The 15,980-nt window shown below is 42.7% G+C and overlaps 1 protein-coding gene across 1 annotated transcript in view; it reads right to left on the bottom strand.

The window, feature by feature from the left end:
* LOC124795763 (dentin sialophosphoprotein-like) overlaps window positions 1–15,980 on the bottom strand; it is a 221,516-nt gene that overhangs the window by 12,117 nt on the left and 193,419 nt on the right. The window contains exon 6 of the mRNA XM_047259846.1: window positions 1,669–2,051. Coding sequence (XP_047115802.1) covers window positions 1,669–2,051 — 383 coding nt within the window. The remainder of the gene's footprint in view (window positions 1–1,668; window positions 2,052–15,980) is intronic.

Here is a 15,980-nt window from a genome sequence, read left to right as displayed (position 1 = left end):
AATTAGAATGTTTATAAACTGTAGAATTATACCCCAAAATACTTGCCAAAAAATAACGATTCTGTAAGCGTTTGAAGCCGAGCGTGCACGGCATGCCTTGGCGTTAGAGAAATGGTTCCGCACTCACGCTCCCTTCGTTACTTGCGTGAGATATTTAAGGTTTTCAGTGAACCTGATTTGCTCTCGCGTTGTTTGGGCTGTTTCACTCAAAATGTGAATGAAAGTTTCAACGGTCTTAACTGGAGATACGTTCCCGAAATAACATCCAGTTGAAGTGAAATTGCCAATATTGCTTCAAATTTGGCCGTACGTCTATTCGACGTAGGCCAAATTGCATTACTGTACGTGGCAAATGCCCGTCAAGTCAAAATTGCTGTAAAATGCACCGATTCTGTGAAGATAGAGACTCCAGCGTCGATGCGCTAAGCGACGAAAAGGGCGTTGAGAACGAAAATGAGGGCTTATCAGGTCAAAGTAGCAGATAACAGCCATCCACTATTTCGGGGCGATAGTTATTATGGACCGAGCATCGACGATATCCCGTAAGTTTGAAGCTTTGTCCCCTTTTTTGTATGATAAATAACCGTCAAACTTTAAACGCGTTTTTCTCAAAACCAAGTTTTTCGGCATGGTTGTCGTCGATGACGCAACAATTTTCATCCGATATGACTGGTTTTTCATCTCCCTTGAAGCAAATTGAATTCTCCTCAATTCATTGTAGCCGATTTTTTGGTTGATATTTAGTATATTTTTGACCAGAAAGAAGGGTCCATTTTTCAAATATCTGTAATTTATCAATTTTTTTTTGCAGATTTCTACGATGAACTGAAATCGCATCTGTAAGGATCAGTGTGATACGTTAATTTCATGTTTGAGATAACCATACAAGTAGTTACAGCGACAACTGTCGATCTACCTCCTTTCAGAGTTGCCTCAGGAAAATTCCAATTACGCAGTGAAGATGTTAATATTTTATACCAAAAAATATCAATTAAAACGTCAATGTACGCTATATTCATTGCAGCAAACCCCGTTTGTCTAGTACATTCAAGTACGGAAAAACGAAATCCTGAATTTGAACAATATTTTCGTTCGTCACATTGTCGTTCCCCCTTAATCACCACTTCCAACCAAATACTGGCTCCGCAATTTGATATAAGGCCTCTGTCCACCGGGCACGTCCTCGCCCGTTCTGTTTCGTAACGATACACCTGTCAATATATTCCAAGGCGTGTCTGCAAAATTGAAGACTCTGTGTTTCCAAATGATCGATCATCTCAGTTACTGATCACCCCTGGTCCCTAGAGACTACCATCTGTTTGTTTCCTAACCTGAAGAAACAGCTAAACGTTGTCATTTATATGACAATGAGTTACTGAGACAAGCTGATTGTTATATATCTGACCATGATTTCTACTTGAATGGCATAGAAATGTTGGAACAGTGATGTAACAAGTGCATCATTGCGTATGTGTATGTGGGGGAGAAGGCGGGCAGAGGTGGAGGGAGGGGATGTATTGAATAAATGTGTTCTGACAGAACCCTAAATCTATTCGTTCTGGAGCTTTTCAGCCTCCCCCTCCCTCGTCTCCCTCGCCCGTCTGTTGATAGACATGCCACTACTTCCTGCACAGGGCTAGGCAGCAGATAGCAGGCATCAGGCAGTACCTGTCCAGGTAGGAGGTCCAGGGGGAGGGCCGCGAGGCGCCGGCGAAGCGCGAGGTGCGCGATGTGTCGTCGCCGCGGTCGGACTGCACGCCGCAGTCCTGGGTTCGTGGCCGGGCGGCGGCGCTGGGGCGCGCCACGGTGCGCTCGAGCACGCGGGCCAGCTCGGCGCGCCGGCTGCGCAGGAAGGGCGACGGCGAGGCCGAGGGCGGCGTGGGCGACGTGCCGCGCGACACCACCGTCACGAACACCGTCTGCGAGGGGCGGCGCCGCACCGCCTTCTGCTTTGCGTCCTCTTCCTCCTCGCTGCTCTCTGACTCGGACTCCTCCGTCTCAGACTCCTCCTCTTCGCTGGAGCTCTCCTCGTCCGCCTTTCCATCCTGCACCTGCAATAGCAACGTGCTCTTGTTCACTGTCCTTGGCCCGAGACGAAAGCACCACGGTCATTTACATCGGTATCTACATCTACGTGAATCAGGCTAGAATGCGAGTCTGGTGGAGCTTCTGTGGCTACTACGAGGTGCATTCAAGTTCTAAGGCCTCCGATTTTTTTTCTCCAGACTGGAAAGAGATAGAAACATGCGCATTGTTTTAAAATGAGGCCGCGTTTATTCTCAATACGTCCCAGAGATGACAGAACCGTATGGCAGATGGAATTTTACCGCCAGTGGCGAGAATGAGAACTGTTTTAAATACTTAAAATGGCGACGTTTTCCTTACTTGAACCGCGTGCAATCATTCGGTTTCTGAATTTGCGTGGTGTGAAACCAATTGAAATTCATCGACAGTTGAAGGAGACATGTGGTGATGGAGTTATGGACGTGTCGAAAGTGCGTTCATGGGTGCGACAGTTTAATGAAGGCAGAACATCGTATGACAACAAACCGAAACAACCTCGGGCTCGCACAAGTCGGTCAGACGACATGATCGAGAAAGTGGAGAGAACTGTTTTGGGGGATCGCCGAATGACTGTTGAACAGATCGCCTCCACAGTTGGCATTTCTGTGGGTTGTGTGCACACAATCCTGCATAACGACCTGAAAATGAGAAAAGTGTCATCCAGGTGGGTGCCACGAATGCTGACGGACGACCACACGGCTGCCCGTGTGGCATGTTGCCAAGCAATGTTGACGCGCAACGACAGCACGAATGGGACTTTCTTTTCGTCGGTTGTGACAATGGATGAGACGTGGATGCCATTTTTCAATCCAGAAACAAAGCGCCAGTCAGCTCAATGGAAGCACACAGATTCACCGCCACCAAAAAAATTTCGAGTAACCGCCAGTGCTGAAAAAATGATGGTGTCCATCTTCTGGGACAGCGAAGCCGTAATCCTTACCCATTGCGTTCCAAAGGGCACTACAGTAACAGGTGCATCCTATGAAAATGTTTTGAAGAACAAATTCCTTCCTGCACTGCAACAAAAACGTCCGGGAAGGGCTGCGCGTGTGCTGTTTCACCAAGACAACGCACCCGCACATCGAGCTAACGTTACGCAACAGTTTCTTCGTGATAACAACTTTGAAGTGATTCCTCATGCTCCCTACTCACCTGACCTGGCTCCTAGTGACTTTTGGCTTTTTCCAACAATGAAAGACACTCTCCGTGGCCGCACATTCACCAGCCGTGCTGCTATTGCCTCAGAGATTTTCCAGTGGTCAAAACAGACTCCTAAAGAAGCCTTCGCCGCTGCCATGTGAAAAATGTGTACGTCGAGGCGTAACGCCAGTTTCATCGATTTCGGGTGAGTAGTTAATTAGAAAAAAAATCGGAGGCCTTAGAACTTGCATGCACCTCGTATCAAATGGCTCAAATGGCTCTGAGCGCTATGGGACTGAAAATCTGAGGTCATCAGTCCCCTAGGCTACTATCATTTATAGGGTCAGTTTAAGGCTGCACGGGGCTCGTGCCACTGAACATCTGCAGGCTCTTACTCAACAATATACGTGTGTGTCTGTAATAATAATAATAATGAGCGGATGGCATTGGTGGGCGGGAGACCCCTCGCGGGGCGGTTCGGCTACCGATCCACAAGTTCTTTAATGCCATTACGGTGACTTGCAAGTGAATGAGGATGAAATGATGATGAAAGACACACAACACCCTGTCATCTCGAGGCAAAGAAAATCCCTGACCCCGCCGGGAATCGAACCCGGGACCCCGTCAGCGGGAAGCGAGAACGCTACCGCAAGACCTCGAGCCGCGGACCGTGTGTCTGTGATCTGCGGTTTTCAATGGCGAGGTTATAAACGCTCATACTGAAATTAGTAGGAACCAATCTTGTTAAAATAGCTACAAAAGTCATTAAATGAGGAGAGATAAATCCTACACAATTACACTCATTCTTTCGCAACCTCACTCATCGTCACCTGCGCAGTCACACTATATTACATCCGATAAGACGGGACCGGAAAGAGAGTGCCAAAACGCGCGTGAGCCTGATATGGGGGCTGCGTGCAGGCCAAAGCTCGACCTATATGAAGATGATATCTATTCATTAGGACAAAAAAATGGCTCTGAGCACTATGGGACTTAACATCTGAGGTCATCAGTCCCCTAGAACTTAGAACTACTTAAACCCAACTAACCTAAGGACATCACACACATTCATGCCCGAGGCAGGATTCGAACCTGCGGCCGCAGCGGTCGCGCGGTTCCAGACTGTAGCGCCTAGAACCGCTTGGCCACTCTGGCTGGCTGTTGTTTAGGACATTTCTGAAACAACAGATACCATCTTCATATAGTTAAGGCTAACCGGCCATTGATCTTCTTCTTCTGTGCTGGATGCACAAGCATTGCCCGAAATCTGCTGCGAGTAATGAGTGTAATGAGCAGGGGCAGTACGAATGTAGTGTGTGGACATTAAGGTGGGAATGTGGGTCTCACGGAAAGCGTGCAAGAGATAAATCCCTGCAGTCGTCCTATCCTCTGTGCCCTCGAGGGCTCAGATGGATAGAGCGTCTGCCGTGTAAGCCGGAGGTCCTGGGTTCGAGTCGCGGTCGGGGCACACATTTTCAACTGTCCCCATTGATGTATATCAACGCCTGTCGACAGCTTAGGTCTTGATTTAATTATCATTTCATAGCTCGACCTGTCTCGGCTTTGCTCGATCTTCCTCGGAAGTACTTGGTACAGCGTGACGTTTTATTTAGCTAGGGAAAGAAAGAAAAGGGGTAGGTGTATAATCGTGACTCCTAGCCGCACAGAGCACTGCCGCATTGCAATGGCGAAAGTTGAAAATTTGTCCTGGACCAGCAATCGAACGCGGATGCTCCGCTTTTATAGTACGGTTGCCTTAATCGTCTCGGTCACCCGGACGTGCCTAAAAAAAATGGTTCAAATGGCTCTGAGCACTATGGGACCTAACATCTGAGGTCATCAGTACCCTAGAACTTAGAACTACTTAACCTAACTAACCTAAGGACATCACACACATCCATGCCCGAGGCGGGATTCGAACTTGCGACGTAGCGGTCGCGCGGTTCCAGACTGTAGCGCCTAGAACCGCTCGGCCACTCCGGCCGGCGGACGTGCCTCCCGTCCGACCCAAATTAGGCAGCTGATTGCATCCTGCATTGCAGCGTATCATGTCCAGTATACACCCTACTCGCAACTTCTAGATTCCCGTAGGTGTTCTAACGATATTTGTGCATCCGCATCGAAACAAATATCATGGAGCCGTCGCGCTCTATTATATTAATGTAACTGAGTGTTGTTTCTTCTGTCGGACTTTTTTCTATACCAATTACAAATAGCAAAGGGCAAATGCTGCTGTCACCACTATTCTGCCTAACTGAAGGGAGTCGTGAGACCGACAAATGCAGCGCCGCAGTTTTGAATAAAATGTAACTGAGCGTTGTCTGAATGCTCAATTTAGCCGACTCGCGGTGTCAGTGGTGTTTGTCCTTCGCTATTTGTTCGTGGTAAAAATAAATTTCCAGGTTCAGTGACTGTTTGCACAAACAGATGCAAGCCATTAAAAATAAATAGGAATGGCTGAAGAGAGGGATGGGAATTCTCAATCTATTATGCAGTCGCGTAGTAGATGGGTACTGCAGATTTTCTACGAAACAACATTATAACAATATGCAGAAAGAATCTTAACATTTATTTGATATTGAAACAGGAAAAAACTTACACGATTGACACGGGATTCGTTGTTCTGTATACAAAGAAGCATTTTGTGCTAAATTTTGCAGGCATACAACGCTTGTAAAAATTATTGGTACGATTAGAAATATTTCTGGATTTGGACGCATTATTCCACTGTTTCAGTGTCAGTTGCAAAAATTTCGATAGAACTGAACAAAAAGTGCAGAGGCTTTAATTACTACTGCAAAGTAAGTTCATTTAGTCGAGGGACTTGCCTGGAACAATTTTTCGATTTAAAACCCGCAATGGTTAGAGTTATGAAGGTATTAGAACATCCGGAATGGATTTCAGATGTCGCATTTTAAGTGTACTTGACTGCGCGCTGCCCACGTTGAGACATTACAAGGTGAGAAACAGTTTGTTTCTGATTTGATGGCGATGCATTTAAAAAGAAAATCGCATTGTAGAAGGGACAAATTCTGACAAACACCAGTTTCTTAAGGTCAATGGCCTTAGAGAAAACGCGAAGTTTGAAGAATTCGTAATGTTCTTGGAAGAATTACAAGGATAGTTTTCTAAAAGTTTTGAGGGCACTGCCAGTCTTACATCTGTTTTAGAGCTATTTGCAGACAGTTTGCCATTTCACTTCGAAGTGTCCCTGTGCATGTGCAAGTGTAACTGATTGACCTGCAACGTAATACCCGTTTTAAAGACAAATCCCGGTACTTTAAAACTTTCCAGGACATCTACATTGTTTTCCTCAAGAAGGGTTTGTGCTTCTCCATAATGAGTTTGCAAGCGTGATAAAATATTTAAATCGACATTTGTGTGTGAATCGTCTTTCTCCAATCATGAAACTAAATAAGTCACGATTATGTGGCAACCTTGTAAGTGGGCTGCTTCTGTGTTGGCAGCGCTGTGTAGCGCTTTGCATTGGATCTCTGACTGCGATTTCTTTGTAAGAGACTCTATGGCTGGTTGGACTCGTTGTTGGCAGTTAATCGCCAGTACTGTTGGGCAGTTGGAAGTTAGTCGCCAGCAGTGATGGAAGTACCGTTGGGCAATTGGAGGTGAAGAGCCAGCAGTGATGGATGTTAGACGTGAGAAGCTAGCATTGATGGAGGGTAGATCTCTGAAGTGTTAGCGTAGGCTAACGATCTGTATATGTTCGACTTGGATATTGAATATTATTCATGATTATATATCTTTGTACTAGATGTCAATGACGATTTATATTCGTGTCTCAACTGGATGTCACATTATTAAAGTAAAAAAATACATTATTTGGTTTGCAACAAAATCTTTCCTTTGCTAACCACATGCCTATTAGTAGTTAGTGGCTTTAGTAGTTAGAATTTCTTATTAAGCTGGCAATATTGACGCTCGCTACATTGCAGTAGTTCGCATAATGAAGATTTTTGTGAGGTAAGTGCTTAATGGAATGTATAGGTTATCTTAGGATTTCTTTTTAGTCAGGGCCATTCTTTTGAATTAATTATTTGAAGTCAGCTTATGTGCTTTTTTGAGCAGTCAAATTACGTTGTGCTAGGATATTGTGGGTCTCAGTGATTCAGCAATTTAAGTACAGACTCACTCATTTAAATTAAGAAGTTTCAACCTAAGTGCGAAAGAATGTGACATAGTCTGCGTCTGTCTGTATACTATTTGTACCAGATAAAAATTATGTTACGTCTCCAGTGCACCAAAACGAATTAAATTATACTGAAAATTTGTTTCGTTTGTGATCTATGTTGTTGAGAAATACGAAACCAAGTCGCATTCTGTGCAACTGCATTGCCATCTGAACGCGGTGCGCTCGTAGTTTCCCCCTCTTCCATCTGACAGCGGGGCTGAAGTGTGGGAAGCGTGCAGCCAGGATGAACGCTACGGCACGCGACCAGGGCAAGAATCTCGTGCCCAGGTCTTGGCTGCCAATGCCCTAAGATAACGCGAAATCGCTGAAATGTTCTAAAACTAGTAGCATAAGAGTAAAGCTAAAATAACTACAAAGGGAAATGAGATTGGCTGATCACTTACAAAAAAATTGGATGAGCCAGTCACACACAAAAAATTTCTCCCTGAAATTCTCGAGATAAAGGCGGACGTGTCACGAATCCTTAGAAGTCTTACCACATTCTCTGATTTTCAGTTATAATTGAGGACAAATCTGTCAGTAAATTAGTTTATGACTCGTTTACTGTACTGAAAGCAGAATCTACTAAAATGTAGCGCTCTGTGGTCTGTAAACCATCCACTGGAAAATTACTCAACCGTATGCACTCCTGTTTTGGTAATGCATTACTTTTATTTGTTATTAATGTGTGAAGGTAACGTCTCATAAAAGTTTATTTTGATAAAGTGTGCCTAACTTACCCTGTGCTCTTTGATTTTTAAATCATTATCGCACCAACATAACCAATAACAATCACAAAAGTAAAGCTACGTCACAGTTCTCTGTTATTAGCTCCAGTCACAAAGCAATGAAGAACTGCGTTGTATGAGTAGGAAGTCTCTCCATAATAATGTTGACTGGTTGACTGCTTAGGCAGTGATACTGACCAGATGATCACGACGTTCTTACTCCTGCTTCCACTGACTGAGAGGACTAAAATAATCACTTTTACACGGCTCTTCCATCGCTGCAATCCTCGGCGAACGGAACTGTCTTGCACATACTGTGCCCAAGCTGATTAACTCTTACAGCCCACATCAAAAAGCAAAATACGTAATCTTGTATCCTCATAAAGTTTATAATCCGGATACAACGCCATAGCACTGTGCCACACAGTAAAATGTCACATGACACCGGTTGGGAAATCCTGATCTGTGTAATGCTTAGTGGTGAAATCCAGAGACCTATCATCGCGCTGCATACCGGAAAATAATGGCCTCAAAATTCCTGTCACGGGCATCTAGGGGTTGTAGAGAGGAGCAGTAGATAAAGTTATGTTAAGAAACCCATGTCCGGAAATGTACCATTTGGAAATAAAATAAGTTTGAAGGTATTATTGCTTCACGGTACGCACACGAACTGAGAAGAGAGCGCCGTCTTCAGTCCTTCTAATTGTGACATCACATACCATTTTACCCTCAGACTACAACAGCAGCTGGTATGTCCGCAAGTGGGAGGGTTGTCTGTGGTGCACGACGCTCTCGTCTTTGGAGAGGACATCCTTTGCCACGCCAAAGAGAAAACTCGATGATGATAACTGGAAACATTGCCCATATACTGGGCTCCTGTACAGCACAAAGGTCAGAGCTCACTGTTTCCGCCGTGTGTGTACCGTGAAGTGGGAGATTTGGAAGTGATCCTTCAACCTTATTTTACATCCAAATGGTAATTTTTTGGACTCGAGTTTCTTATCAGAACTTGGTCTATAAATCCCAGAAGCCTGTAATAGAAACTGTTACACAGACTTTGTAACTGGCTTGAACATTAAAATATGGATGAGAACTTCACAGAAATGAGTTTAAAAATGGTTGACAGACGTACATTACAGGAACAACCTTACAGAACCACAAATTACTAACCTTAATACAAACGAAAAATATTTTTAGTCGAGCTTTGTTAACACTGTAAAGAAACAGCCATATTGGTAAGATCGTTAAAATACAGATAAAACACTTCCACCAATTTACAATATACAGTGTTATTCAGCTGCCCCTACCAGTTGGTTTTATGCAACTCACAACGCCTTCAAAACCCACGCGCGAGATTTTCACTTTCTTTCGGTTTCTGCACAAAAATTGTGAGTCCAACAGATAAATGAACATGACCTTTTTGTAGGGAATTTAATCTAGGCCTAGTTAAATTTCGTACTGGAGGCCATGGTTTTCAAGTTGTTCAAGAAAAACGCGTTTGAAGGTCACTTATATACGTTTTTCATTCTACATAAAATTTCCTACAAAAATGTCATGTTCATTTCTTCAGTAGGACTAACAGCTTAGGCGTACTGAGCGAGAGAATACGAAAATCTTGCTTGCGGTATTTGAATGAGTTATAGATCGTATAAAACCTAGTGGTAGTGGCACCTGACTCACCATGTATATAAAATGTGGTTTAATAATATGGAACTACACAGAATATATTATTAAAAAGTTCAAAAATACAGTTTTATGTCAAATGTGCGCTTATAATCATGATAAATCTATTTTCAATTCAAAATTGATAATAATTGATTTTCCTCCTTAGAAACACACATTGTGATATGAGTCCCTTACATCGCGGGTCCCTGTGAGGTGCTACACGTCCTGTGCAGTATAGATTAAGAGCCTCTTGTCGTGTCTCCCGTCCTTGTGCCATTCGCGAACAGCGCGTGTAAAGAGCAGCTGTCGATAAATCTCCGTGTCAGCTCTAATTTCTCTAATTTTCATCGTCATTTCGCGAGACTATGTTTCCCTCTCTGTGGTATACGATGCCTCTCTCTCAGCACCTGCCGGTGGAGTTTGTGGAGTATCTCTGCAACGTTCCCGCGCTTAATAAGCGACACTGTGACGAAACGTGCCGCTCATCGTTGGATCTTCTTTACCTCTTCTGTTAATACGACCTTGTTAAGATTACCAGACAGAGAGTATACGGACGGCTAGAGCAAGCTGTGTTCCGAAGATTTCTTTTTGCGGAATACATGTTGATTTTCATAGAGAGGATTTTTCCTTATCCAAAACTCTCATAATGCTTGCACATAAAACATATTCCATAATTCTACAACAGATTGACTTCAGTGATGTAATCCTATAATTAAGTTTATCTGTCCGATGATCCTTCTTGAAACCGGGAATGATTCGCAAATTTCAGCAATCAGTAAGTAGCGTTCGTCACTACAGGTACGTACGATAAACTACTGCTAGAAGGGGAGCGAGATCTTTCACGTAATCTCCGTAAAATCTCGCAAGCGTCTCAGTCGGTGCAGATATCTTTCCCCTGCTGATCAGTTTATCTTCCACGCTGTTATTTTTCTGTAAATCGTCTTACCTACACCTACATATATGCTCCCGCATCTGAGGGTAGTTCTGATACCACTATCATATTCCTTCTTTTCGAGTGGATACATAACCAAGTCAGGTGGCGCAGAGGTAACACATTAGACACTAAACCACGACGATGGGCGCTCGAATCCCTGTCCGCCCATCCAAATCGCTTAAGGAAAATGTTCGTGTGGAAAAGACGAGGACCATGTCCCTCCCTATCGTCTCTAATGAGCTTACTATCCGTCTCTGATGCACTCCTAGTCGAGATGACGTAACTTCCTAATCCTTCATTTTGAGATGTTCGGAAAAAAGGACTGTCAATGAACAGTCGTACGGAAGGGGCACAAGCTCAGAACTGGAAGGCAGGAGCTATCCCGTCATTTTGCCTCAAGTGGTTTAGGAAAACCAAAGATATCTAAATGCCTCGATGACTTGTCTGAAGACCCGTCACTGATCCATCTCCCTCAGTGAGAGAAACAGACAGGTATAACGTTAGACAGAGGAGTATTAGAAGAAGTCATACGAAGTCGAAACAGTTCTGAAGTCGTATCTCCCAAAATGAAAGAAGATGACAATACAATCACCAGGAGGGTGTAAGAAGAAAATGTCATCCATTACCTCCACAACACAATGCTGTGACAAACAACGTCGTCATTCTATGTTGAAGAGCTGTCCTATAGTAAGCGTGGAGACAAACTATTAACAGCAGACCTACATGCACGGATGAGGCACGCTTTACAGGAGACTCCTCCTCTGTTACGCAGTGTTGCCTAGTTGCTAGGGTAGGTAACTCGGCAGTATGTGAAGGTCAGTCCTCATTGGTAACATAAACGGTTTTCTGAAATGATGTGAAGACATTGATCCACTTGTTACAGTGATAGTTGGTCGGACTTTCCTTTGTGAAAAAATACCATCAGATCCGAATCACTAATAACTACGGGACTAATACAGAATAAACAATGGCTGTGCCCGCAAGGCGTAGTGATGTCCAATAAAAATATTCGCCGAAATATAAATGAAAATCGGTATTAAATTGAAAAGTACAAAATAATGAGAGATGTCGTCTCGTATGACTCGTAAATATGCTCGAGATTATAGAAAGTCGGAGGAAAGGTTGCGTCGAAAGGGATCCAAAAAGCCTAAAATTGTCCAGTGCCTAGCGAATGCGAAAGCTACGGTAGCGACAAAAAGAATTGAGAAAATGGGCGACAGCGATTACACAGCTGGCCCATCGTTCGTACAATGGACAGCGACAATCCAAACGGATAATGTGTTAGCTTCGTTGGAAGGCAATACAGAAAACAGTGACAATGTAGACAACGGCTACGGCACAACGCCAGACGAGTATGCATCGTGACCACCAAACATCGTCGTGTTGTGAACCAATGATACATGCCATAAACTTGTGATTTATGGGTTCTAAATAACTATTATATTAAAGAGATTGATAATTAAAATTCATAGGCTATTAGTACGAAAAACTTGCTATGATTTTGTCCCAACGTTTTCACGAAATATCTACGGCGTGGACCCGAACTGTGCATACAAAAACTATTGTTGATAGTCATATCGATAATAAGTGTGAAATTCTGTGTACCCTGTTAAACACAGAATGTCTCGGCTGTTGTAGAAATTAATACATAGTCTAGTTTATAATAACAGCCACTAGATGTCAGTTGTCTTCTGTTTTGCTTGGTAACCGCCATATGTTTAAAATGGCTGCTTCGCAGCAGAAATCGTTTGTGTTTTCGAGTTTGCGAAGTGCAATTCCGTGGTTTCAGTGCAAAGACTTTTCAGGTTGAGGTACCAAATTGATCCTCCGAATGGGTGGAACATTCGCAGATGATATAGGCAGTTTCTAGGTACGGGATGTGTATGTAAAGGAAAGAGTCCTGGCCATCCTCGTGTTCCTGAGGAAAATGTTGCACGATTTCAAATTGCTTTCCAACGTAGTCCTTTAAAATCAACTCGTCGTGTCTACAACAACAGTTTGGCGTGTTTTGAGACGTCGGTTGGTTATGAAGCTGTACAAGTTACAGCTGTTACAAGCTCTGCGTCCTCCTGACAAACGCAATCGTGTTGCATTTTGTAACGAGATTCTTGATGCTACTGACAATGATAACACTTTCGGACAACGCATCGTGCTCAGTGATGAAGCGACTTTCCATGTTAGTGGTCAAGTAAACAAACACAATGTTCGAATTTAGGGCCTACAGAACCCACAAGCAGCCATTGAATATGTACGAGATTCGCCCAAAGTCAACGTGTTTTGTGCTATATCCCGATCATTTGTTTACAGCCTGTTCTTCTTTGAGGGAAGCACGGTTAACGGTCAGCAGTATCTCCCTATGTTACAAAACTGGTTGTTTCCGAGGCTGCACGAAGACAACTTCATTTTTCAACAAGACAGGGCACCCACTCACTGCAGTCGCCAAGTGCGTGAATATCTGAATGAAAGTCTACCGAACCGTTGGATTGGTCGTCATGTCGCTGATAGACGACACATTGATCATTTGTAATCTGAACTTGAGAGGTTCGTAAATATGTGTGTAAAGTTTCATATTCGTATGTCCTAAGGTTTAATAAATCTATGCATTCGATGTATGTGTATTCTTTTTGAAACACCACGTATTATTGACATTGGCAGCTCTTGGAAAACGCTAAGGTAATGAACTGTGGAAAATCGGTCGCATAGTAATGGAATTCAACTGTCTTCAACATGTTGTAACGATATGACTATGGAGAACTTTCGTCAATACTGTTTTCTCTTCTTTACTGTGTCTGAAATATGTAGTTAATAGCACCACAATTTCTTATTTACTGCAAATGTATGTTTAAATAATAGAGTTTATATGTATAGCTATACAACTTTGTAACGAGAATTCGTGGTGATTCGAGATGACCTATCGACAGTGGAGAGTTTGAGTCCGGCGAGCATCCGCAACAATAGCGTATGTGGGTAGTCGTGTTTTTTATGTTTGGCACCACCCAGAAAGAAAACCATGTGAACTGAACTCGTACATACAGCAGGGGTTCTAACGATAAACGTACAGAGAATCGTGATCCTTAACGAAATATCCTAATGTGATTTCGCGAGGATTATAGAAAACGAGTGCTTACTTCCGGGTGAAACAATGCGTCAGCGATATTAATTGAACTGCATAAAGATTGTCAGTGACTGAGTGACCTGTGAACTGTGTTACCCCAAGAAATGAACAACTCTGATATCTTCATTAGCATGGACAGTAACAGTGTTCGCTCATTTACACTCAGTAATTGATTGTGTGTCACGTGTTCATGTTGTACACATCGACAGACTGGAGCGCAACAATATTAATTGTTGCGACAATAATAAAAACAACAGAGCAATTGTCAGAATATCACCTGAAACCGAAGAATTAAGGTACTGAGGGCACTGCTGCAAATTCAAGGTCACCGAAATATCGGCAGCGCCCCGCTGTTGTCCAGCCACCAGGTAAAATGCTGAGAAACCAGAGGTTTTTATTGTGATGGAGCGATGTGAAAAGCAAGCGCTTTTAAGCAGATCTTATGAACTAATTATTTTCTGTTTAAAACTGAAGAGTGTTTCTTTCGTAATAAATCTAATATAATGCATATAATCGTAGTTGATTCTGTAATTAATAAATTTCTGTTTATCTTTCCCAATCTTCATGAAGTGATGCTTCCTGCTGAAACGTATTTAATGCAGCACTGTAACATACAGGAAAGTAATTCACCCTAACAGTTTCCCTAATACGTATTTTGTTGTCTAATTCAAAACTAACACATGCTAAATTCACTAGTGTAAATACTTCCACAGTTTTTTTAGGACGTTCCGAAATTGATTGTGTTCCCGGCATGTAAGCGACGTCAGCACAGTAATTACCGTGGCACTCGAACTAACTGCTCTAAACGATATATCAGCAATGGACCGGTCAGTTGTGAACAGACAGCTCATGTAGTGGACGTGCGAGTGTAGTGTGCCAACGATGATCACAAATCGCAGTGAAGTAACATATGTAAATCAGGTGTTCAAGGCATTCTCTAGAAGGTTCTGAAGAAGAGAAAAATATGTGTGAAGTTTGTTCAACATATCTTGACTCCGGAGCAAGAACAACGACGCATGGACGCCTGGCGCGACTTGTTTGAAATGAAGAATGTCGACAATTCTTTCGTGTAATAAATCGTCACGTGTTACGAGACTTGGTGTTACCAATATGACATAACTGACGTCAAAGACAATGTGTCGCGTGAGTTTAATAACATCCCCCCAAAAAAGAAAAAAAGACTTTTCTTACAATTTCAAATGGTTTGATGAACTTGTGCATTTTACGTAAGTTGGGGAAATTATGTAGAATACTTCTCGCATTAAAATCTCTACGTTAACTATTTTGTGTTCATCCAGTCTCCAAACGTTTTGGACAGATGGGGTATTTCCACCATTAAAACAGATCATGAAATACTTTCTTTTAATGTAATATTACTTAAAAACGTTATTTAAGAATCAATTTTGTTTTGTAATCAAGTGTCATACTGATACTGCTAAACTGTAAGTGCCACTAATCGTAACCGTTATTGAGAACTCCACCAACAAAAACCATTACATAAAAATAAACATAATACCAGAATTCTTCATACACAAAAGCACTGGATTCAGATATAGACACAAGAAACGAACGAATACCAATCCGTATAATGGCACAGATGTTTATACAATTAACGACTGTCAAATTAAGAACACCCCATCTGAACAATTCCAGATCTGTAACAACGCACCTACGGGATACTGGTCACTCAATAACAAATGCAGAACACAGTTTGGAGATCTTATTCAGGGAAAGCAAAAAAGCTGTATTGAATATTGTAGAAGAGGTGCAGATTATAAGAGCTAGTTATCAGACACCTTCACAAGTCATGAACAGTCAAACAGATCTCAAACATCGCAGTCTTTTATTGAATTTTGATTATTTAGGGTCTTTCGACTAACTTTAATTGTGGGTTCGCTGTATAATTTTACTTACAGTTTCTTATAATCCGCCCTATTGTGTCTGCTCATATACTCATCTCCTCTTTCCAATACCGACCTCCTCCCTCCCCATTATTCCCCGTCCCCTTCTCCCTATCTTTCTCTTATGTACTTCCCACTTTACTTCACACCCTTGTTCTTATAGAGTGTTTTTATGTATTTTCTTTAATAGTAAGACCGTCTATATAATATATATATCACTGTTCTCTCGGAAGCTCACAGTGTAGAA

Source organism: Schistocerca piceifrons, chromosome 4, assembly GCF_021461385.2.
Source record: "Schistocerca piceifrons isolate TAMUIC-IGC-003096 chromosome 4, iqSchPice1.1, whole genome shotgun sequence".
NCBI classification, from domain to species: domain Eukaryota; kingdom Metazoa; phylum Arthropoda; class Insecta; order Orthoptera; family Acrididae; genus Schistocerca; species Schistocerca piceifrons.
The sequence above is the reverse complement of the archived record's forward strand: the minus strand, read 5'-3'. Positions and strand labels throughout refer to the sequence as shown.